At 39.0% G+C, this 25,136-nt stretch overlaps 1 protein-coding gene across 1 annotated transcript in view; it reads left to right on the top strand.

Moving 5' to 3' along the window:
- Positions 1 to 25,136, top strand: part of DAPK1 (death associated protein kinase 1) — a 94,982-nt gene that overhangs the window by 26,426 nt on the left and 43,420 nt on the right. Inside the window, exon 3 of the mRNA XM_048932137.1 lies at positions 13,263 to 13,484. Coding sequence (XP_048788094.1) covers positions 13,263 to 13,484 — 222 coding nt within the window. The remainder of the gene's footprint in view (positions 1 to 13,262; positions 13,485 to 25,136) is intronic.

Genomic DNA, 25,136 nt, shown 5'->3' on the forward strand with positions numbered 1-25,136 from the left:
ATTGTTAAACAGCAGGATTTGTAGATTAATCTGTTTGCCAGTGCTGCAGATTGATGGGTAACCACATGATGCCATCTGCTACCTAGCTAGTATGTTAAATTTAGATATTGCCCATGGATGTTTTTATTTTTCATTTATCTTTTAAGACACTTGTTACAAATGTTATTCAGCTATCAAATAAGAGAGGAAATAACTTGAAAAAGTAAGAATTTATTTTTTAAATGAGGTATGTAGAACTTTTTAAGTCCTTTATTTACAATTTACTCTCAATTTTTTTTATTTAGGTTACAGCAAATGATTTGCTTAAAACTGTATTTTAAGTGTGCATGCACTAAACTGAATGCATTAGTAGGTCTGTAGTTGAGAAAGTAATAGGTCCAGTCTCACTGTTTTTCTCTGTGGAACAAATAAGCAAGTTTCTCTCCATGTAACAAGTTTAATGTGCTGGTGAAGTGTGAAGACCACGTTTGGGGTGCAGTTCTTCGATTAAACCAAGGGAAACGGCAAACCCTGGAGACAGCACTCAGTTTAATCTGGAAATAAGGCATAATTGATTGGCTTTGTCTGGTATTTCTTAAAGTATGTTTCTTTGTGCTGTGCCATTTCATTGAGAAGACAAGAAGGGCAGGTTGAAAGAAAACCAAGTGGTGCTGGGGACACAACACTGTGTGCACAGTGAGAGAAGAATTGTGAAAAAGATCTCTCTCCTATGAGGGATAGAGTTCCAATTCATGACTTTAGCTATGGCTGGGGAGGGGATGTTAGTGCCTGGCCATCCTGCTGGTGTTCAGCATGCCAGGGAGCACTGAGAGGAGGAGAAAGGGCCAGAAAGCATGAGGAGGAACTCGTCGCATTTCCGTGTTTTGGACACTGTATCTTTTTTGTCTGCCTAGATCCAGACAGGGATCGGAGAGGTGGACCTTGAGGCTGGAAGGGAAGGTAGGGATTACAGAAGTTTTGAATTGAGAGGAACTTAGTGAGGAAAATAATTACAGTGGACTGTCAGAAGAGTGAGGAGAAGGCCTTTCAGTTGTGTTACAGGATCAGGCGGAAAGTGAAGGTATTGAATACTGGAGATGAGCCTTTGGACCTGTGCCACTTGTTCAAAAATCTTTGTTTCAACAGAAGTAAAAGGCCAACAAGCAGTATTTTTTGTGCACTGCAAGCCTTCGACTTAGCCTACCGTTTGGTCAAGCTGAGTTTAAGATTAGATGTTAGATCATATAAAAAGCAGAATTTCTAGCTTAAACTCTGAAATGACCAGGGGCTGTGTAGAAGTTTTAAGATGCATCTTTCAAAGCATTTTCTCCCGAGCAGGTGACTTTTGAAGGGCTTACTGAAATCACTCTTATACTATTGCATTGTCATCTGCCAATTTGTGTTCGAGTGTGAACTTATTGAAAGTCTTGGGTAAGTTTCAATACTTAATATCTTCAAACTGTGATGAAATGCCCATATAAACCTTGACTGTGGCTTATAATGATATGCTTTCTGTGGCAGTTTGGATAATAAAATATTTATTGGAGTAAGAATCTTGTGTATATGTGCAGTATTTAGTTTGTCAGAGCTTTCCTTTCTGTGCTGTAATTCCTCTACGATTCTTCATTGTTTCAATGAAAACCAGTGATATCTTTCAGTAATCCAATTTGTGTTCAGTGCAGATGAAGCACTCAGAAGTGGTATGCTTCATGTAATTATTAAATTTGTTATTTGTATTTCTGATTTAATTATAATTTAATATCTGCGTATATTTTGGGTAATGTTTGGGTAAATAACAGTTTACATTTCCCTATTTTATGCTATATGATAAGTTAATCAAATATGTACACATTCCTTTAATAAAGTATAGTTCAGTAACATCTGATTATACGTCAAGGAGATGGCCTGCATAAAGAAAATATAAATAGCCTCTGTTCCAAGCAGTACACATGCTGCTGTTCTTTGAGGTGTTTTCATAACTGCTTTCACATTGAATTGTGCAGTAAAGTATCTACAGCTTTGAGTTTCATGATCCCCTTTGCTCCCCAATAAAAAGTAACGTGCCAGGAATTGCTCTGAGCAGAAGCATTTGCAACTTCACAGGGAGATGTGGTGTTATTCAGAGCACATTCTGCGCACTGCACTGTTCAGTTTAGAGCTCTGGCTGGAAACAAAGCCTTGTATAAAGGGGGAAAATGTTGGAGATCTCTTCTCAGATGGAAGAGAGGAGTACAGCCTAATTTAGTTAGTAGCAGCCACACTTGGCATGGTCTGTGCATCAGCCTTCAGGCTAAGTACATCAGCAGAAAGCAAATAATACAGGTTTTGTACTTTTTAATTTTTTTTATTCCCCCCCCCACCCCCGCCCTAGATTCTGCATTTCTAGCTAAAACCCTTCCAAGGACAGTAACCTAGTTACTGCATGCCAAGAGGGAGTATTCAAAATATCTAGATATTCACTCTACAACATAGTATGTGCAAGATATCATCAAAATATCAAAAAATATATCAGTCATATTTTATTTTTGTCCTGTTTCTACAATGCTCTTGTTGCAGTATACTGAGATTCTGGCACATTTACATGTGCATAAACAGTAAGTAAAAATGTTTACATGTGTTGGATGTGAACAGGCGGGAATAAGCTGAGTTTTTTTTAAATTTGTTCTCTGTTCTACACACAAAATTAAGCCTAGTCATCAAAAGACTACATCTTTATGTTAAACTCCTTATTTTCAGATGTGAGCAATTCACTGTTCATCTACAATTGAATTTTACTATTGAACTGCTGATACTTAGAATTAACTTATCTGACTCTGCCTAATGGCTTGTACTAGTTAATAAGTACTTTTGGTGCTGTGATTGTATGCACAGGTATGTACATGCATGCCTAAACAGGTTTTAACTTGTTTTTCATTGGCTGTGTTGGTAAAATGGTGTGATTGTTCTGTGAATAGAAGGAGAAAATCCTAAGCAGACCAACATCTTCCTTTTAAACAGTGTTGTTGGGCCTGGGGAAGATGTATTGTTTTTACTTTCAACATGTGGGTGAAATATATGCGAAAAATATATTGGAAATACTCCGAATTTCGCTCTTCCTTCATGACAGTCACGTGGAGTCGCTGATGACAGGAAAAAAAAGCAATGCCACACTCTCTTTTAAGAAGAGTAGGAAGGATGACCTGGGGTACTACTGACCTGTCAGTCTCACCTCTGTGCTGGGGAAGATGAGAGAACAGATTCTCCTGGATGCTATGCTGAGGCACATGGAAGAGTGGGAGGTGATGTGAGAAAACCAGCAAGGCTTTATTACTGACCGGTCCTGCCTGACTAACCTGGCTTTCTGTGGTGGCTGATGTCATCTATCTGGACCTCAGTAAAGCTTTGTTCAGTAAGGCCCCTATTCATTGCGTGTGGGTTGGACTAGGTGACCTTTAAAGGTCCATCCCAGTTCAAACGCTTCTGAATCACCTGTGGTCAGACCCAACTGATCAATCAGCTTCTGTTTAACAATAGCTGTTATTCTGGAGCACCCTGTTGGGCGAGATGTTGTCATACCAGAAGTTGTGCATGCATAACACTTCTTGCAGTGAATCTTGGCAGTACCAGTCATGCATTTTATTGTTTGCATTTATAATGAGGCCTGTGAAGTGCTGTAATACTGTATGATAATCTGGTATTGTGAAGGCACTTGGTAGCATAAGTATTTCATTTAAAACTGCTTATGCATACATGTACATGGCTCAAAAATAAGTCCCCTTCTTTCCATTTTTTTCTCTATTTTACTCCAAGATCTTGTAATTATTCCTCTAGAATTTTTTGATACACTAGTCAGATAAAACAAAGGGCAGAAGTATAGGTAACAGTAAGAAATATGGTATCTGTCTTCTGCTCTGTCATGGATACTGAAGTGCGCTTTCATGCTGTTATGTTGTTAATGTCCTTCCTTAGGACTAGAGACTCTTCTGGATTCCAAGAAAACAATTAAAAAACCACTTTTCTTTAAGCATTGTAAAAATCTAGAGAAGTCTTTATCAGCCTAATGAAACTGTAGAAAAATAGAAAACAATAAAGAACTCGAGTTCAATCTAATTTCAGGGTAGATTACAAATTTCTGCTGCGTACTTTTGCCTATGGATATGTTTGAAATATGTAATTTTAAAGTACAGTTTTAATTTTTAAAAATGTGTATGCTTAAACTCTACCCTATCTGCTTTTTACAGCATCTGAAACATCAAATTTTGGTTGTTTCATCTTAACCATCATCTATCACAAATAATGCCAGGCTGCTTCTCTCACCATTAATTTTACTAATAGCTTGTAGTTACACTGTTCACTCTGTATTTGAAAAGGTGGTGGAGCAAAGATTTCAGTTCATTTGGGCAAAAAATTTGCAGCTGACTTTTATGCACCCTCTGTCTGGAAGTATTTCTTATAGTAATAATACAGATTATTTTGAAAGTGGGTTTGTTACATTTATTTGTTTGTTTATTCATTTTGCTTAGCATGTCATATGAAGAAAGTTAGAAATAATTCACATCAGAACACTTGCTTTGCTTTAGGGGTATGATGCACTTCCCTTTCCTTATTCTTGCTCTTTTTAGCTTTGCTGCTTTCTAGAATATTTCTGAGGAATGCGTATCAGCTTCTATTTTACTGATGAGTAAAAGTTACAACTTAATTTAAATTCTTTAAATTTCAGAAACATTCGCATAGCAAGATCACATAACACATTCTTCTGCCTTTGTACTTATAGTACTCTTCTGTTTTTATGGTCAAATTTATTTAGATTCTTGTATGTGCTTCTCTGTATCAGTAGTAGCTGGAAAAGGCTGTCTTCGTAGAAAACCATTGGATTTCAGCAGCCTCATTCTCCTCCTTGTTCATTCATGTAGTGTTTCAGCATTATTTTCTCTTCAGCTTGATGCTAGGAGATGCTATATAGTGTTCAGCTCCTCTTCTGGCTCTTTTCTGATGTACTGCTGTTTCACATGTCTCCTGAATTTACTTCTGGCTTTGTGCTGTGACCAGTGCACCCTTTTTCAGAGCGGGTTTTTATGTGCAGCAAAAATATGCATGTGGTGACTGGGTACTGCTCCTCCATATTAGAAAGCTGCCAAGTACTTAGTGCATTGCCAGCTTAGGCACTGGGCAGTTTTTGGGAAATACTTTTTTAAGCCAGAGACACAGAGTAGACAACTGCACTGTCAAATGAGAGATTTGTGTCTGTGAGTACTTAAAGTGTAAGCTTGTTACTTAAGGATTGTTTAGCCAGAGCTGTTTCAATTTTTTGTTTTGTTTGTTTTGTTTTTCATAGGAAGTTTAAAAAAAGAAAAAAAAAGAAAAGCAAATAGCTTAATCATCTGTCCAGCATCCTTCAGATACAGACACCCTGCAGTGCTCTCTCTTGTTTTGTTTGCCATCTCTGTTCAAAGCTCTGGTATTTGGGAGACTAAATGCTACTGCCATTTTCTGTTTCCCTACCAGTGAATTAAATGTTGCAGAGCAAGGGAAGGAACGCAAACATTTTGAGCACTGAATAAGCACTTCCACCTTTCAAAGCCTTAGCAAACGCAGTATGAGTAAACTAGCCTGTCCTACACTAATTCTCCATGTGGCTGCAAAATTAATAATGTGATTTGGAGATAAAACAGGGGAATTGTGCCCTTTTTCCCCCCCCTGCTCTGCCCTCCATGTGTCCATGCACATGTATCTCAGCTTCTTCATCCATCGAGATTAGAGAAGATTGTGCCTTGAGGCATAATGCTGGCAGTGAGCGTAGTTGTGTTTGAGCATGGTGAATGTGGACTGCCACCACCGCTTTCCTGCGGTGATTGCCAGGAGTGCTCTCTTCAGTAGATGACTTACCCTGCCCTATTAGTGTTGGTGGTAGCTTATCTCTTCAGTTGGGCAAGTCTAACACTTTGCACTTAAGAGTCACTGGCTCACATGCAGGACAAGCTTTCAAGTGCTTCTTAATGTTTACCCTGTTGTGCAAAACTGCAAAGAAGTGGTAATGGAAAGGGATCACCTGGATTCCAATTCGGCATTGTAGCGGAGCTGAAAACATAAGCCTTATTTGCAAGACTTAGAACATGGAGAGAGATCTGATGTATTTATAACCCTTTATAATTTCTAGAGAAACTGGTTTTTCCTTTGAAAAAAGCTTACTTAGGTGCTGATACCTTCCTCAGAGTTTGGTGAGAATTAATCTGTTTAGCAGGAAAAACTCAGATATGCTCTACCATGACAGAACATGAGAGGTAGTGCTGACTGATGGACCGAGCTGACAAAAAGATGTGGAGGTGGCTGTTGTTAGCAAGAGCAAATGAAGGATGAGTTCCCTTGCTCAGTTGTGCATTCCCCTTAGTGTCTTGTCATATTCCCTACGGTTTATTTTCAGAAGAAGCCTTAGAGAATGTTAAGCCATTAGAACAAAGACAATTATAAAAATACATTTTTAAAAATTCTCTTAAAAAAAAAAAAAAAAATGAAAGAAAGAAACAGTCAGAGGCATGTGATGTCTGCATAGGTTATAAAACCCATGGCAGATCTAGGCAGGTAATTGGAAATTGAAAATACAAAATAAACTTCACCAGTTTAGGAAGCAATATTGCAGGTGATTCTGCTGGGTTTATATTATATAACTGCTTTCATTTCAATCTGTAATGAAGCAATAAACATTGTTTTTCACAAGTCCACAATATAATGTTTTTAAAGCCTGTATCTTCACAGTATAGACATTCTTTGTGCAGGGAACAGCGTATTGCAAAAGTATCTTACATGATGAAAAATACAGAATTCTCAAAATTGAAGGTGTGTTTCCACATTACAAAAGGTTTCAAGTTAGAGAGAGGTATACCAGTAGGTAATTGTTTCAGTCACAGCAGTGAAAATCAGAACATGCAAAAAACAGAAATGCAGTTACCGCATGGAAGTATAATGTGCAACATCTCTGGACTTAAATCCTATAAAGATCATTTTGTACGCTTCAAATGCTGTGGTGGTTTTACATAAGTAGCTGCAATAGGAGGAAGCAGTTTCTGTTAAAAGGTATCTACTTATCAAGACACTTGCTTTATCTGAAGTACCTGTTTAATGCTACGTCAGTGTCCTTTCTCTGAAGCAACATGAGTAGATCCACTGATCCCTGAGGAGACTTCTCATTTGTTCAGATTATCTTCAGTTCTTTGGGGTGAAGATGGGGGGTGGGGGGTGGGGGTAAGGGAGAGGGCTAAAAACCAATCATCAGCTCAGTTGGCCTTCCCTGCTGCAGTGCTGTGAGAGAAATTGCCAGCTGTGTTTTGAATTTGTGGATGGCTACTTCAGCGCAAGTAGCGTGTCAGCTTTCCAGGAACAGGACATAAAAACTGGGGAGAGGATGTTTGCTTTTCCATTTCTGAAAACATCTGAAGTAGAGATCAAGAAGAGCTCAGAAGAGAGAGGAGGTGTGAGGATGTTTGTAGTCTGCTAGCAGCTGTTCTTGTGTGGAAGCAAGTAGCTGAGTGATTGACTTGCAACCTAATAATATTATTTGAGTGTCTTTTCATTGGGTAAGTATGATTTTTAAAAGGAGAGCAGTCAAATAGTGAAAGAAGTAATATTTGAATCTTGATACATCACATTGTCAGAGCTGAGTAATGAATACCAAGTTTATAACATGCTTTTTTTCAAAAAAAAAAAAAACAAAAAAAAACAAAAAAAAACACTGAATATTAGGAACGTACTGAGACATTTTGTTACTATTATCAGTGTAATGTCCCTTCTTTATTCACTTTCTCTGCTTCCATTAGTGCAGTCCATCTCAGAAAGTTGAATGAGTAATTCCTCTACACCTGCACATCTATGGCAGTAAGTATTAGAAACTGGTCTCTGGGGCTTGCTTCAGTACCTTCTTGCTCAATTTTCACCTCTTTTGGAAGGTTCTCTTTGCAAGAATTTTTCTCATTACAGAAGCAACTAATCTGCAGCTAGTCTAAACCTGCAGGCTGGGGCTGGACAAGAGTACAGGGTTTGGAACAGGTGACGAGTCTGCTACTCCTAATCACTATGATCATCCCTTTGAAAGGGAAGGCACTTATAACACTGAACCTCCTTCCAAGGAAAATAGATTCTAAAACATCTGTGTCTGCAATTAAAACTGTTTATAATTCATGCTAGTGCTTGTTCTGTGATCTCGCTGATCCAGGACCAATGAAGAGTGGTGTGTGTGTGCTGTATTGAGGATATTGTCACTTTCCATAATTTTTGCACTTATCTGTATGTATTATAAAGGATAGCACACATTGTCTTTATGATATAAAAATGACAGAGAAATATAATGATGAATAGGCCAGTAGGATAAGTACTTGTTCAAGAGTGAGTCAGAAAATTCACTGGATGTGTAAGCTTCATGCCAAGTGTCCTGAAAAGAGTGGATTCAGGCTAGCAATTAGCTATTGGTTGAGTAAGAGTTACAAAATTGCGAAACAAATTACTGTTATTAGCAAAAGTATTTGTTCTCTCCTCAAGCTGTCATTTTCACTGTTGAACCTGCTTCTGCCATGTGGAAAAAAATGTCGGATATTTTTTCTATGAGGGCTTGTTCCTTTAATGTAATTGTCCCCTGTACTGACAATGGTCTTTGTGACCTGGCCACTTCAAATCAAACCTGCAAAAGCAATAGAAGCTGTAAAAACTCAAGTGCTTTTTTTCTGTCTTTGAAAAGGCTAAATGAATGAATGCTGGATCTGAAATAAAAGATCAGCAGGAGAATGTGTAGGAATATGAATATAGCCTATACAGGGCTGACTTACACCAGCTCTATTGCTGAAGTTCTACAGTTTAAAGTCCAGTAAATACCCTTTGATTTAACACCTCCTTTGCTTTTAAGGGAGCTGTAAAATAGCAGGGCTTAGAGAACTCTGGAGTGAAATAGCCCCTTTGATTGCAGCTTAAAAGTGATCTGCAAGTAGAGCATTTAATAACAAACAACTAATTGTGGGGTATGTGCTGAATAGCAATAAGAAGGCTGTTGAATAACTGGCACTTAATCTAGATAACTGTTTGTTGATAATTTTCTTGTACTGGCAAAGATTCCCAGAACCCCACATCCTGATGAACTGTGGGTGGGAGCAGTCTTCAAAGTAATTTGATTTCAAGCAATATACTGGCCATCTGATAACACTTTTTTACTGTGGTATACCCTGTGTGGAGATATCCTTGAAACAGTTACACCTTGAGGAAAAAAAGACTGAAAATGCTACATAGCTCAGAAGAGAGGAGATCTACTAGCCTGAGCTGATCTCCTTTATTTCAGTGCTTCAGCCTCATGCTGTGACACGATAGTTGACTCATTGCCAACATCAGATTGAAGAACTCTTAACCTTAAAGGCATCATAAGCACGATGCGTCTTTGTGGAATGGGGGCTATTGAAGATCTATTGACACCACAGAGAAATTATCTTTCTTTAGTTTGCAGATCTACAACTACTGCATGTTTAAAATTATGTGCAGAATGTTTTCTGTTTAGAAAGAAGTCCAAAATGCATTGCTATCTTCAGTGAAGAAACAAAAAAAGAAAAAAATATGGACTAAAGGAAAAAATATCAGAAATTCAGGTGTCAGAATTCTTCAAACACCAGCAGTGCAAGTCTTTTCAGTGAGAAGGGCTTCTCTGAAAGTGGTTCCTCCTGTTTTATTGTATTGGCCCATGATGTCAGAGGTTGGATGTTGTTGGCATGGCAGTAGCAGTTGAACCTTCCCGCCAGTATTCCGTTATATGTTGTTGCCATACAGATGGCAACAGTGGGGCAGTCTGACAAAGTGGATGTATGTCTGAAGCAAAGGGGTGCCACTGAATTCCTCCATATAGAAAAAAATGACACTCATTGACATTCATTGATGCTTGCTGAACGTTTGTGGAGGCTACATGGTGATGACCGTGGCCCCTTGTTCTAAACATCTTTGCAGATTTTTACAGGTAGCATGAAGGCTTGCTCATCTCTGGTAAAAAGTATGGTGACTATACTGAAAGATAGTGTTTTGTAGGTGGGACTTAACTCTCTGAAATAGTCTTATTGTGTTCTTTTGTATCTGTTGTCATTTCCATGGAAATAACTAGAAGTTATTACTTTTGAAGCAACCTATGTACATGACTCTTAATCCCACTCTGTTTGTCAATTTTATTAAATCTTCTTAGATACCAAAATGTATTGTATATCCACATACCTCAGTGTTACTTTTTAGCTGCAGCCTTTCTTAAGCCTGATGTTAGTAGTGATTGTTTTATTTTATTTTTTTTTTATTTTTATTTTTTTTTTTAACTATGGTAAAGCAGTAGCTGTTGTAAAACTTCCGAGGAGAGTGTTGATAAGAAAGTGGCTAACCTTAATATTTTTATGATTGAAAAGGTCTTACATGTTTCCTTACTCTGACTAATGGCTATTCAATTGTTTTGAGAGTAAAGTGGTTTTTTTGCCTTTTTTGCAGTGGGTACCTGCTGTTAGAAGAGGAGAATAAGTATTATGTGTGCACACACGCAGTGTAAATTCTAAGCTTCTTGGAGCTGCAAATCACTTAGCTGCAAAATCATTACTAATGTGCTGTTTGAGTGCAGATAAAACCTCAAATCTGTGGGGGAAAAAAAATGGTAATAGCTTAAAATCATGTTGTAGGTGTCTCACTTATGCAAAGATTGGCATTCTTTTAAAACACAGGGAAAAAAAAAAGCCATTTTTTGTTACTGGGCAGAGAATGCTTTTGTCTAGCCCTAGTATTTTTCTCCCTATGTTATGGAGAGATGAGGGTGTTTTTAATACGCTCTCCTTTAAAGGAGTAACTAGCTTGACAAGAATACAATTCCCAGAATTTGTCTTGTTTTCTGTTTAGCTTGGTGGATATAACTTCTAAGTACTTTAGTAGAGCCCAGGAAAATAAAAGTAGAATAGAAAGTGTAACAGGAATTTTGTGCCCATTGGGATTAAACCAAAAATTACTTACCCTTACTGGTTGCTGCTGGCAGTCTTTCTTTACAGAGTCATTTAATTTTGTGTGTACATATTATGTGGTGTGCGGCATTTTTATCCCATGATCAGCTCCCTAGATGTCTGCATAGCACTCAAGCCTGTGGATGAATCATAAGCAGAAATATTTTGTTTCTTCTGTTGCGCAGTTTAGGCTTAGAGGCAGAAAGCCAGTTGGCCAAAATATGAAGAGGAACTTCTTACTTCCTTCTGACCCTTGAGTTGGACTGTATTGTAGCAGTGCTTGTGTCTGATGCCTAACTTCGCACTTGCTCTGGAGCTTTGAATTTTCTGAAATGTGGCTTGCTTTTTCAATAATACTAAATACCTCTATCTCTAAACGTGTACATGTTGTGTGAGAGAGTGAGAGAATTACAGCTTTTTTCTATAAGCAACAGCATCGGGCACTGTGCATGCACTCCACCACAGCAGGACAGATAATTGAGTGCATGCTCTGCCCTGACTTGCTGTCCTGTACACAAAACTGTGCTGATCCTGGAGACCAAACCTTGTCGTGGAGCTGAACTGAACTAAGCAAAAAGTGCTGAGGTACCTTAGAGTGTCTTTTCTGTCCCTCTGCTGCTGGTCTTAGGACAACACAGATCTTCCAGAGGTCCTGTACCTTGTATCCTGGTTCTGTATGAGTGTCCAAGATCATCTCAGATGACTCTCATTAGCTAAGTTCAGGATAATAATGTACATCTTACGCCTAATCAGGAGGAGGATACAGCCAGCACAGCCCAAAGCACAGCTCTGCTCACTACCATTTGAATGTTTTCAGGCCCTGTCAGGCAAATCGGGCCCTTGACAGGTTTGAGTAGTACAGCTCTATCTTTAGAACAGAGATATACAGGGGAATAACAAAGTATGCAGCAGAATTTTTAAAAAATCCTTGCTGTAAATATTTTTTTCTCAAGGGACATAATGTCATCTTACAAATTCATGATTTCATGATTTCATGAAATTGATTTCATGGAATGTTGATGATAACACTGAAGTAAATCCAAATCTTGAAACTTAAATGGAATGTTTCTCTCAATGTTTACTTCTCTGGCTGCCCATGGCAGAGTTCAAAGTCTGCCCTGTAATTGTTGGCTACTCCAAAGCCTTTCTAGAAGGTGAAGGTTGATGTCTCTGCCCAATCTTCTGCAAGGAAGTCGCTCAGTGTTGCCCCATAGTGTGTCCCAGCTCAAGATACTTTGTCACTCAAGTTTAAGTGTGGTGATAGTGGCAACCCAACAGCAGGATCCAGCCCTCCAAATTCGTAAAACACAAATGTGATTTTTGCTCTTATGTTGATTTGTGGAACCATTAGATGATATGAGTTGGAAGGGAACTTAAAGATCATGTACTTCTAGCCACCTAGCATGGAAGTTGGCCAATTATATAATACTGCTTTTATCAGTTATTGGCTATTTTCGGTCTGTCATACACTTCTTAGTTGTCTACTTACTTCATTAGTGTACTTTGCCTGAGCAGATTCTCAGTGATGTAAACGGTGTAATGGATTGTATTCACATATGAAAGATTCCCACTTGGCATCACTTAAGTGATGCCCTTTCAGCAGGTGATGGATCATCTTGCAGATCTCTGCCAGTTGTAATTAATCAACTACCGGTACAAGTTAGCTCACCTTTCAGGTACTGATGGGAGTTGCGCGTGCTTATGTTACACCTCTGTGCAGATATCCGATCCTACTAAGCTTGTCTTTGGTTTATCCTTTGCTATAAATCTACTTCAAGGGTCACTTTTTTGCTTAACTTCAGAAATTTAGAAATTGAAAAACTTCAGAAAACTTTTTCATTGATATCCAGTAATTCTTTGTACAGTGAAAAAAACTAACAAAATTTCTGGAGAACCCTGAGCGAGAGTTTAAGAAAACTTAGGAAGAATATTTAATAGTATTAGAAATCCTCTTCTTTCTTTAACATAGCACTAGATTCTTGGGGAACAAAAAATTACTTTCAGCATGAGTGAAGACGAAGAAATGCAGAACTTTCCCTCACTAATTCCCAAAGCACATATGTGTCAAAAATCTAATGGCCTGCACAGGCAGCTTTTTTTAGTTACGTATGCTGAAATTTGGGTATATATGCATGCCACATGTCTGTAGAATTCCAGGGTGCGTTTGGTTTTTTCAGGTATTATTCTGGTTTTCACAAAAAACAGATATATATTTCAGCAGAGTTAGTAAGTTGGAGTCACAGCTGTTTCTCCCTGTAGTAGCAAGTAGAAACTATTCCAGTTCTAACAATCTCCTTCTCTTTCTTTTTTCTTTTTCAGTGGACAGTTTGCTGTAGTGAAAAAATGCCGTGAGAAAAGCACTGGTCAGCAGTTTGCAGCAAAATTCATCAAGAAACGGAGAACAAAATCTAGCCGACGTGGCGTGGGCCGCGAAGATATTGAGCGAGAAGTCAGCATTCTCAAGGAGATTCGACACCCTAATGTGATCACCCTGCATGATGTTTATGAGAACAAAACAGATGTCATTCTTATTCTGGAACTGTAAGTGACTCTATGTATGGGGAAGAATGACAGATTTTTTGTGTTGTTATTTTAAAGAAATGAAGGTACTTTAAGAATGGTGATTTAATGAGTCTTTCTTACCACCCGAAGGTGAATGATAATAGCCTGAGGGTTCTTTTCCTTTATATTGGAGTTGTCGCTTCCTGATTTATACATCTGTTTTTCACTCTAAGTGTGTTACAGTGGTTAAATAAGTACAGTATACTTAATATTTTTTTGAACCTATTATTTTTATCATCATTATTATTCTAAATCCAGAGCAGTGTGGATTGATGATTTTAAGATTAGAGCAGAGGGAAGTACAGATTCTGGATGGAGGTTAGTTTAGCAAATTTTGTGGTATTTTGTTTTGGTGTAAAGCAGCATCACTGAATTTATTTATTATTTTGCCCACGTAACTGAGAGTAGAATTCTCACAGTTCTTTCCTGTTGAAATGTAAACTGAACTTTCATATCCTTGTTTTAGTTCCCATTTTTTTTTATCCAGTTATTTGCTAATTGACTGAAGTAACTGTGTTAGCAGAGTTCACTTTGCTGCTGCTTGGAGCCTGAGCTCAAGTTCTTCAAAGGCTACAAGTTCTCTAGTTAATCAGTATTTATCCTTCACAGCTTGTCAGTGTCTGCTTGTGGGATATGCATGTCTTTAAGTTGTTTAGATGCCTAACACAGGCTGTATTATTGCCATATTTGTTCCATACCATTTAAATGTTTCAGAATGTGTATTTCATGCAAGCAAATGCATGTGACTTGTGAGAACCTTGGGCAATACTTCTCTTTTCCTTTGCTGTTCATGTGATTTTTTTTTTCTTGTACATTACATCCTTTTGTTTACTGGCTTTCATAACTGATAATTCCACATACCTTATAAGGATACTTCAGTGTGGCATGTTTTCAGTTTCAGTGTACATGTAGATTTGCAGTAGAGATTTCATAAACTGCAAATTACCTTCTGGAGTTATGCTCTAGTTGTTAGCGATAATGTATACATTGTAATACATGAAAACATTTTTACGCTTCTTTTAGTCCAGCATGTGATTGCTTATTGTAATACTTGCTATTGTCTGGGTGTTGGCTTCTTTAGTTTCAGATTTACACATTTGCATTAGTTTGAATTTGTGTAGATGAGAATTCTTGCAAAAAACTGAATAATCAACTTGTAAAAAGTAAGAATTTTGTAGTTTCTGTCAGAAGACCAACTACTACTGATGCTCAAAGCTCTTTTTTTTAAAAAAAAAAAGTGTAATAAATACTTTAAAAAAAAAAAAAAAAATTACCTTGATTTCCCTCCCCTTGCTCTCACATTCTTCTTATATGTAACTTTACTGTTATCATATTGCTTCTTCTACACTTTTCTGTTCTGTAGTCTGTCTACATGAAAGTCCAGTGTCCTGTACTTGAGCCATGAAGAAAACTCATTAGCTGCAGATAGTGGTAGGAGGAATGGAGATATTCCTCTCTTTTTTTTTTCTTTTTTTTTTTTGTTCACATGGAATAAAAGCTCCCTTGGTGGCAAGGCTACCATGCGTGTCTTTGTGTACCTCCTGACTTTTATTGAATGGAAACAGTTACTGCATCCAGTGTGAGTTAATGTTTCATAAAACTGATAATGTGAAGCACAGCAGACTATTTGTATAGCTGTTTAGCTAATCATATTGCCAAGTTAATAATCCCAATGTAGTGTCAGAGATTTTTCTCCACTTCTCAAAACTATTACATGAATATTAATCTGAAGAAGTGCTATTTGTTGTATCAAAAGGTAGTACAGAGGGTATATGATACACTAGCCAACCCTTTATAAACTGAATTGCTGTAATTGCTGTAGAAACAACTTTTACTATCTTCAAAATCACTATGGTATTTCACAAAGCCATTGAAAATGTGGGAAGTTTGTCATTTTAATCATATACTCAAATACATAACTATGTAATCCATTTTTTTCTCTGACGAACAAGAAGGAAGAAATGGCAACAGCAGATATGGAGATTTAGGCACTCAAGCAGTTATTTGCCTTGGTCTGCACTGGTAGTCAGGTTTCCCACGTTTCTTACATCACTGAACCTTTGGATGAGCATCAGGGGAGCAGAATTCCCCTCACTGTAAGAGCAGAGGAAGTCCAAGACCACCTCTTGAGACTAAAAGTGTACAAGTCTCTGGGGCCAAACAGCATGCATCCTAGAGTCATAGAATGGCTTATATTGGAAGGGTCCTCAAAGATCATCTTGTTCTGATCCCCCTGCTTTTGGCAGAGTTGCTAGCTGCTAGATCAGTAGTAGATCAAACTGCTTGGGGCCTCATCCAGCCTGACCTTGGAAACCTGGGATGGGGCATCCACAGCCTTTCAGGGCAACCTTCTACAGTACCCCATCACCACCTCAGTAAAAAGCTTTTCCTCATGTCGCAAGGTGTATGTGAGAAATATTCACCTTAATAGTATAGCACTTCATATTTATAATTCTTTTATCCAGCCTGTGAAGTAGAAGTTACTACCATTGTGCTGTAGAGTGGAAAGTATCTTAAGATATTTGCTAGCAATATCAAATAACTATATTGACAGAGTAGGGAAATAAATATATTACATGTCGAGTCCCAGACTGATAGTTGTTGTATCACTTCTTGTCTACTTCATTCCTTGTCTTACTGCTGGCTGTTTTATCTACCAAGCCATTTCTGCAAAATCTTTGAGAAGTTGTGCTTGAGAAGTGAGATGAAGTCTCAGATGACTGGAAAAAGGGAAACAACACTCCCCTTTTTAAGAATAGAAGGGAAGATCTGGGGAGCTACAGGCCAGTGAGCTTCACCTTTGTGCCTGGAAAGATCGTGGAAAAGATCGTCCTGGTAGATGTGCTGAGAACATTCAGGATGAGGAGACAATCTGAAATAGTCAGCACGGTGGCTTCATCAAGAGCAGGTTGTGTCTATCCAATCTGGTGATCTTCTGTGGAGTAGCAGCATCACTGCACAAGGGAAGGGCAAATGTAACAGATGGCATTTACCCCGATTTCTGCAAGGCTTTTGGCATAGTCCCATTCTTATCCCTAAATTGGGGAAAGAAGTTTGAAGGATAGACTATTTGGTTGAAAAAAATTGGTTGGATGGTTACACCTGGTGGGTTGTGGTTAGCAGTTCTGTGTCCAGGTGGAGGCCAGTGATGAATGGTGTGCCCTATTGGTCTGACGTGGGACTGGCGCTCATAAACATCTTTATCAATGACTTCAACATTGGGATCGAGTACACCCTCAGCAAGTTTACGTTCTTTCCTCAGACACTTTTGGTTACCTTTTCATTGGCCTGCTGGTAACTGGGTGCACCGTATCTGACTACTTTGTTTTGTTTTTCCTTCCATTTCCTTAGGATTTCATTTAGGCTGCAGACCTGCAAAATATTATCAATGTGTGGTGCTTTCTACATGCACCAGGAAAGAACAAGTGCTTTTACCCTAAATCCTATATAACAATTGCTCAGAATAATAATAATAAAAAAATCCAACTGGCTTCACTTTTCAAAACGGATTGATAGCAGTAGTGGAGTACTTCACACAGGAAAGCTATGGGTAGAGTTATCCATTCATACTTTGCTAAAAATAAAGTCTTCAGTTTGTAGAATCATAGAATAACCTGGGATGAAAAGGACCTCAAAGGACATCTAGTTTCAACCCCCCTGCTACCAGCAGGCTTGCCAACCATTAGATCAGGCTGCCCAGAGCTATGTTTGGCCTGGCCTTGAATGCCTCCAGAGATGGGGCATCCACAACTTCTCTGGGCAACCTGTTCCAGTGTCTCACCACCCTCTGTGTGAAAAACTTTCTCCTAATATCTAACTTAAACCTTCCCTGTCTCAGTTTAAAACCATTCCCCCTTGTCCCATCACTATCCACCATCATAAACATCTGTTCCTCCTCCTGTTTATAGGCTCCCTTCAATTTACTGGAAGGCCACAGTGAGGTCTCCCTGGAGCCTTCTCCTCGCTAAACAAGCCCAGTTCCCTCAACCTTTCCTCATCATAGCAGTGCTCCAGCCCTCTGATCATCTTGGTGGCCCTTCTCTGGGCCCATTCCTTGGAATTCTTGTGCTGGGGGTCCCAGGCCTGGATGCATTACTCCAGATGGGGCCTCATAAGAGCTGAGTAGAGGGGGACAATCACCTCCCTGTCCATGCTGGTCACTCCTCTTTTAAAGCAGCCCAGAATACAGTTGGCCTTCTGGGCTGCAAGCGCTCACTGCTGGCTCATGTCCAGTTTCTCATCCACCAGGACCCCCAAGTCCTTCTCTACAGGGCTGCTTTCAAGGAGTTCTTCCCTCAATCTGTATAAATACCTGGGATTGCCCTGACCCAAGTGCAGCACCCTGTACTTGGTCATATTGAACCTCATTAGGTTCTCATGGGCCCACTCGCTTCTTCAGCCTGTCCACGTCCCTCTAGATGGCTTCCCTTCCCTCCTGTGTATCAACTGCACTGTTCAGCATGGTGTCATCTGCAAACTTGATGAGAGTGCGCTTGATGCCATCATCTGTGTCATTGATGAAGATGCTGAAGAGTTCCGGTCCCAAGACTGACCTCTGAGGGTTACTGCTTGTGCCTGGCTTCCACCCTGACACAGAACCATTGATCACAATCCTTTGGCTGCAACCAGCCAACCAGTTCTTAATCCATCAAACAGTCCATCATTCAAATCCATACCTCTCCAGAGAGAGAAGAATGTGGTGAGGGACCATGTCAAAGGCTTTGCAGAAATCCAGGAAGATGACATCCACCGCCCTCCCCTGTTCACCAGTGCCATCACTCCATCATAGAAGGCTTCCAGATTGGTCAGGCATGATCTGCCCTTGTTGAAGCCATGCTGGCTGTCTCAGATCACCTCTTTGTTTCATATGTGCCTTAACATGGTAACCAGAAAAATCTGCTCCATGATCTTCCCAGGCACAGAGATGAGGCTTACGAGCCTGTAGTTCCCTGCATCATCCTTTGTTCCTTTCTTAAAAATGGGAGTAATGTTTTCCTTTTTCCGGTCACCAGAGATTTCACCCAACAGCCATGATTTTTCAAATATAATGCTGAGCATAGAAATGGATGGAGAGCATTATGAATCTTAATTTAAGAATCTTAATTCTTGTAACGTATTGCTGAATGTTGAAAATCTGTTTATAAAATTTAGAAAATAAGAAGAATGGTTTTAAAGTCTCAGCTCGGGAGAGGAATTTTATTACTTGCAAGTGATTGAACATTAAGTATAAAGGCTTGTCCTTTTCGGAAGTTAGTTCCTGTGTACTTCCTTTAAAATAAAATCCAAGGGATCTGGGCTTGTTCAGTCTGGATAAGGTTCCAGTGAGATCTCAGTATGGCCTTCCAGTATTTAAAGGGAGATTATAAATATGAGAGTTATCATCTTCTTATATGAGTAGATAGAGACAGAACAGGGGGAAATGGTTTCAAACTATAGGAGAGGAGATTTAGGTTAGATGTCAGGGAAGTTTTTCACAGAGAAGGTGGTGAGGTGCTGGAACAGGCTGCCCAGAGAGATTGTGGATGCCCCACCCCAAGATGTGTTCAGGGTCAGGTTGGATGGGACCCTGGACAGCCTCATCTAGTACATGATCTCGTGGTTGCCAGCCCTCCTTGTGGCAGGGGGTTAGAACCAGATGATATTTGTTGTCCTTTCCAGCCAAGCCATTCTTGCTACCTTCTTGGCACCTCTATAATATTTACCAAAACAGAACACAGCAAAGAGTGGACAGTAGATCCATATATAAAATTCTAATGACATCTTGAGTTGCTTATTGAAAAAATAAGTACAAATAACAATGAACTCTGGAATCTCTCTTGTATCTCATCAGAATTAACTTTGCTTAAAATAGCTTGACTTCCACTGAGGTTTGAAGTCAGCACAGTTTCTTTAATTGTATTTTGACTAAAATAGCCTTGATATTTTTATTAAATTTACCTGCAACTTGCTAAGAAGTTGTTTTTGAGAGCCTTGTACTGGCTTTTCAGAGATTAGTGGGAGATAGCAGCAGGTAAGCATGCTCCACAGTGCTGATCTTGAGACGTGCTACCTTTTGACTTCAAAATCCTGAATTGCAGGCTGTCAGATAGAGCTACAGGGAGTGTTTCAACACCTAGGAAAAAAGACTTAACAGATGTGTTTGGGTGCAGAAAGATGTACTGATGTTTTCAGGTCTCCATCTTATTGGAAGTTGACTGTTTAGATCCCTGCCCACTTACAGAGCACGTGTTCTTCTGGCTAGTTATTCTGAAGCCAAAGCTTCTTGGTCTGTATACTTGCAGAATTCAGACAAGAGGATTTCACAACAGTGTGTATCTCCACCATGGACTGGAGCAGTGAAATGACAAGAAGTTGTAATGCAGTAATAAGCCTTTGGTTGTTTTCTTTTTGTTTCTTTAAAAAAATAAACTAAATAAACTAAGTATGACAGTGTTGCAAGGATAGGATACAAAAAAAAAAAAAAAAAAAAAAAAAAAAAAAAAAAAAAGTAGCAATATTTTATTCTAGTCTTGGACAGAAAACTCATATTTTGAAAAAATTCAAGGAATCGTAAGAGAGACAGTTGACCACAGACAACCAGACTCTACAGAAGAGAGCATTTCTTCTGCAAGTGATAACACAATATTTTGGATTAGGAAAGGGCACCAATCTCTGTAGTAGAAAATGATTCAGATAACTTCCCAAGTTAAATCTGCTTTAAAAATTGGAGTAAACTGATTCTGGATTTTAGCTTTTCTACTTCACATTATTTTGAAATCTATTGGTTAAATCTTTTAAGCTTAAAGTTGGGTTAAGTTGTTTGAAACAAGGGCTTAGTGTTTTATATTTTGTTTTCTTTGACTTCATGAGAAATTGTTAGATAATCATTAATTATCATTTAGGCAATATTATCATATAAGCAATGTGATCAACCCAGCATGTGACTGAGTCATTATGAGGTGGCCACACTGACTTTGAAGGTTAATTGTTTTTAAGTTCCTTGTGCCAGTTCCTATAATGACTTCCTCCAAGGTCTGCTGGTTAGCGATGTTTCCTAGTTGAGGAGACCTGACAACTTGAAACAGTACTATCTGGAAGTCCTTTTTTGGCAAGTGTGATCTATTTCAGTTCCCAGAGGAAATATGTGATCTGCGAAAACATCTTGTCAGCCTTCCTTTGGAAAGACGGGGAACTGTGCTTACCACTGCTGCAATTTATGTAAATGCAGCAGACCCAAGTCTTTGTTTCACTTACACCGGTTCAGGAAAGCTAGCATTGCTGCCTAGTTGTGCTGGGGATGCAGTGATACCAGTGTTACTCTTAGTAAAAATGATTGTATAGAATATTTTCAAGTTCAGGGCTGTTGCTGCTTCTAAAAACAAGTGCACTGCTGCTTGAAACAGTATGAAGTGAAGTGATGTTATGGCAGTGAAAATAGATTTACTCAGTCCTTGCAGCTTTCAGCACAGAAAATGATAAAAACTGGCCTCTAGGATCAAAATGTGATACCCGTGAGTCACAAGTTTTAGTTTACTGAAGCAAATATATGAACAACCTATTTATTGTAACTGCAGAACATTTCCAATTTAAAGGTAAGCAGAAAGGTTTAATTCAGGAACAGCAAAGAGTTAATGCTTCAAAGGAAACAGTTACATAATGGTGAAAGTAAAGGTTTTGGAACTGTAATGGGATTCAGATGTGACTAAAGTTCAGCTGTTAATGTTAATATGAAGAGATATGTCTTGTTGCTGACCTGTCACTTGGTAGCAGTTTGTAGAGAAGAGTTGTCGATGCACAGGTGAATTGCTCAGAAAGCTGTCTGTAGCTCCTGCTAGCAAAGAAAAAGTGCACAGAGAAAAAGAGGATAGAGAAAAAGCTACGGGCTTCCAGAGGATACAATATATCATTATTCCCAGGTGCTTTGCAGAAGGAAATCCTCATGCTCAGTGAACTCGTTTCCTCCGCACCCTGAGGAAAGCAATTCTCACCCAGTCTGTTGGCAGCAGTCAGCTATGCAATGCTGCCTGGATCCCGATGTAGTGTCTAAAGAAGCCAGGTTGCAGGGCTCTGGCAGCAGCAGGGAGCCTGTCTAGTGATCTGGTTTCAGCTAGACTTAAACAGGGCATTCATTCACCAGCAGTATCAAGCCTAACTTGTTTTTGGTACATGAGAAACAGTGCTGGGTCACTGTGCTGGCAGTGGAACCAGTGTTGTTCTTGGGAGAGGCTGAAGTTTTGCAAGGTTAGTCTTAGGAGTTGAATGGTCTGCCTCTTCTCCTTTAGATTGAGGCTGCTGCCATGCAGCAGAAAGGCTACGTGCAGGTATTTTGGTGAGTAAGGTTTTCTTTTGTTACAGTTCTGGCTTGCAGCTTCACCTCTAAAGTTAAACACGGGAGAATAGTTTACACTGTGTTTATTTAGTATGGGAACACATTATCCTGGCTGAAGCACAGGACTAGACTTGAAAACCTGACAGTATTTTAGATCTGTGAGGACTGACATAGGTTTGAGAACCAGTGTCTTAGACTGGCTTTTTTTAAAGCGGTTTCTTAATCCGAAATTTTTGAAAGTCCGCTCAAGATCATCCAGTGTGAATCTAAGTATATAAAGTGATTATGTAATTTGTGAGAGTAGATTACACTGATCAAGGGAACTGTGAGCCAGTAAATAAACTGCAGAATTAAAACTTAGCTTGTAAAGCATGTTGAGTGCAGACACGCATTAGCACTCTATGAGTTGTTTTAAAGTAACAATTACCTTGTAATGATGCAATGATTTTCTGTATACCTACGGTGTTAGTGTTTAATATCAGACCTAACCAGGGTCAGCAGGAAGGTAACAGAGTAAACGTTCTTCTAATAAGCATTGGAAGGAAGCTAATAAACAATACCTGCATTATTAAGCTCTCTGAAATTTTTCACTTTAATTCAGAGGGAAGCAAAGAATGAGGGAATGTGCATATGCATCCATATGTAAGATCTTTCTGACCAGCCTGCATAACATAATCAACTGTATTTAATCTGCAGCAATTTCATTTTAATGTTTCTAAAACAAACAAACAAAAAAGTTACTGAAATTATCTCTCTTCCTTGAAGTAATGTAATTCTGGCATTTCATTTTGCACTTGTTTTAATAATTACTTTCATGAAGAAAATACTACAACACCCCAAATAATACCCAAAACAATACTGTTATTGTCTTCTAGGCAGCTCAGTGAAGGCTCCAAGAACTCATTAAAATACACTTTTCATGTAATTTGCATTACAATAATGCAGATTAAGTCTCTTGAAAAGTAGACACGATAAAGTAAGTCAAATGTATTTCCAGAAACTTGCCTGGACTGTTTAACTATTGTTATATGTTAATCCCATTATTTTTCATAATTAGAACTTTAAATCATGCACAGATTATTTTTTCCCTACAGAAAGACACTATAAATACTGTATTAGGTTGTGCGTTCTGATATGTATACATATAATTTTTAAATTATCAGTATTGTACAAAATACAAGGGATAATGTGACTTTCTTTGCTGTCTCTAACACCTTTCTGTGTAGTAGTGCAGTTTTTATAAACAGGAAAAAACAGTTGCAGAGTGGCAAGTTACTTCTGTAGGTGTTCTTAAACTGAAGAAAGCTTGATTATTTTTTAAGAAAAGTTGTGAATCTTGTTTCTTGTTCGCTTCATGCAATGGTGAAGTTCACACATCTGAGGGATATAGGACAGATAAAAAGTAAAATCAAGATGCTAAATTTTAGGAAAGGCAAATTCCAGCTCCTCAGGGAGTGAAGTCAACAAAACTCCCCTGGGGATCTGTCCTCAAGGATGAGGGAGCAGAGCAGAACTAGCAGATCTTTAAGGCAGCTTTCATTCTTGCAGAAGAGCTCTCCATCTCCAAGTGTAGGAAGGTAGGAAAGGAGACCAGTGTGGCTGAACCAGGACCTACTAGTCAAACTGGAGAGGAAGAAGAAAATGCAGTGAAGATAGGGACAGGTAACCTGATGCTGCTACATTGTGTAGGTATGTAGTTGGGAAGAAGGCTAAAGCCAGATTAGAACTGGACTTGGCAAGGATTGCAAAGAATAAAAAAGTCTTTTACAGGTACATTAACTGGAAAAGGAAAGCTTAGGAGGGTATATACTCCCCACCTAGTGAGCTATACAGGCAGACTGGCAAGAGCGTACAAGGAGAAGGCTGAGGTAGTTAACAATTTTTTTACATCAGTGTTGATTGGCAGCTGCTCTTTACACACACTTCGAGCAGATAGAATCAGATGATGGGGTTTGGAAAGCAGTGCCGCTCCTGCTGTAAGTGAAGATCAGTTTCATGACCACCAGAGGAGACTGAACATTGCTGAATATATGGATCATTATGAGATGCATCCCGGAGTCCTGAGGGAATTATTTGATGTAGTCACCAACCCACTCTCAATGATATTTGAAAAATCGTGCAAATGGGTGAAGTCTTTGATGAACTGGAAAAAGGTAATATCACACCCATTTTAAAGAAGGATAGAAAGAATGACCAAGGGAACTACTGACCTGTTAGCCTTAGTTCTGTGCCAGGGAAGGTCATGCAGCAGATGCTCCTGCTCCTGGAAGCTGTGCTAAGGCACATGGAAAAGTAGAAGATGATGCAAGACAACCAGCATGGCTTCCCCAAGAGCAGGTCTGCCTGACCAACTTGGTGACCTTCTCTGAAGCTGAAACTGTGTCAGTGGACAAGGGAAGATCCACTGATGTTGTCTGTCTGAACTTCAGTAGGGCCCTTGACACACACATTGCACAACATCCTTTCCTCCAAAATGGAAGGCAAGGATTTGGTGAATGGACTGTTCATTGGACAAAGAACTAATTGCAAGATCATAACCATCAAATAGTGATCACTGGCTCATGCCTGAATGGAGATCAGTGATGAGCGGTGTCCCTCAGGGGTCAATACTGGGGCCAACACTTTTAAGTATCTTCATCATGAATGACACTGACAGTGAGATTGAGTGCATGCTCAGCAAGTTTGCAAATGACAGCAAGCTCTGTGGTGCAGTCACACACCTGAGAAACTGAATGCCATCAAAAAAGACCTAAAGGCGTTCAAGCAGTGGGCCCAGGAGAGCCTCATGAGGTTCAACAAATTCAAGTACAAGATCTCACAACTGGATCATTGCAATGTCCACTGTCACTACAAGTTGGAGAATGAAAAGATAGACCACAGCTCTGATGAAAAGACTTGGAGGTACTGGTGGGTGGCAAGCTGGACATGGACCAGCAATGCCCTTGCAGCCCAGAAAGCCAACTAAATTGTTTTAAGAGCAGTTGTAGATTCTCCCTGTTAGAGAAGTTGTGTGGTAGATTAGAGTAGAAATATAACACGCATGCTGAGTGCAATAACACTATTTCAGAGAGTACACAATGTTTTTCAAGAGTTGAACACTTTGGAGAAGTTGTGTTCTTTAATTCATTTTTTAAAAGAACAATGAAAAAAACAATACTAATAATTATTATAAAGAAAGCTTTGAATTTTGTATTTTCCAATAAAATACAACCGAACAGGAGCTGATGTCATATGGGTGTATGAGCAAAGACAAGCTTTATTTTCTAATATTCAGTATGATTTGAGTATGTGGGTTTTAGTTTACTTAAATTTGGATACAGCTT

This window comes from Lagopus muta, chromosome Z (assembly GCF_023343835.1).
Source record: "Lagopus muta isolate bLagMut1 chromosome Z, bLagMut1 primary, whole genome shotgun sequence".
Lineage (NCBI taxonomy): Eukaryota > Metazoa > Chordata > Aves > Galliformes > Phasianidae > Lagopus > Lagopus muta.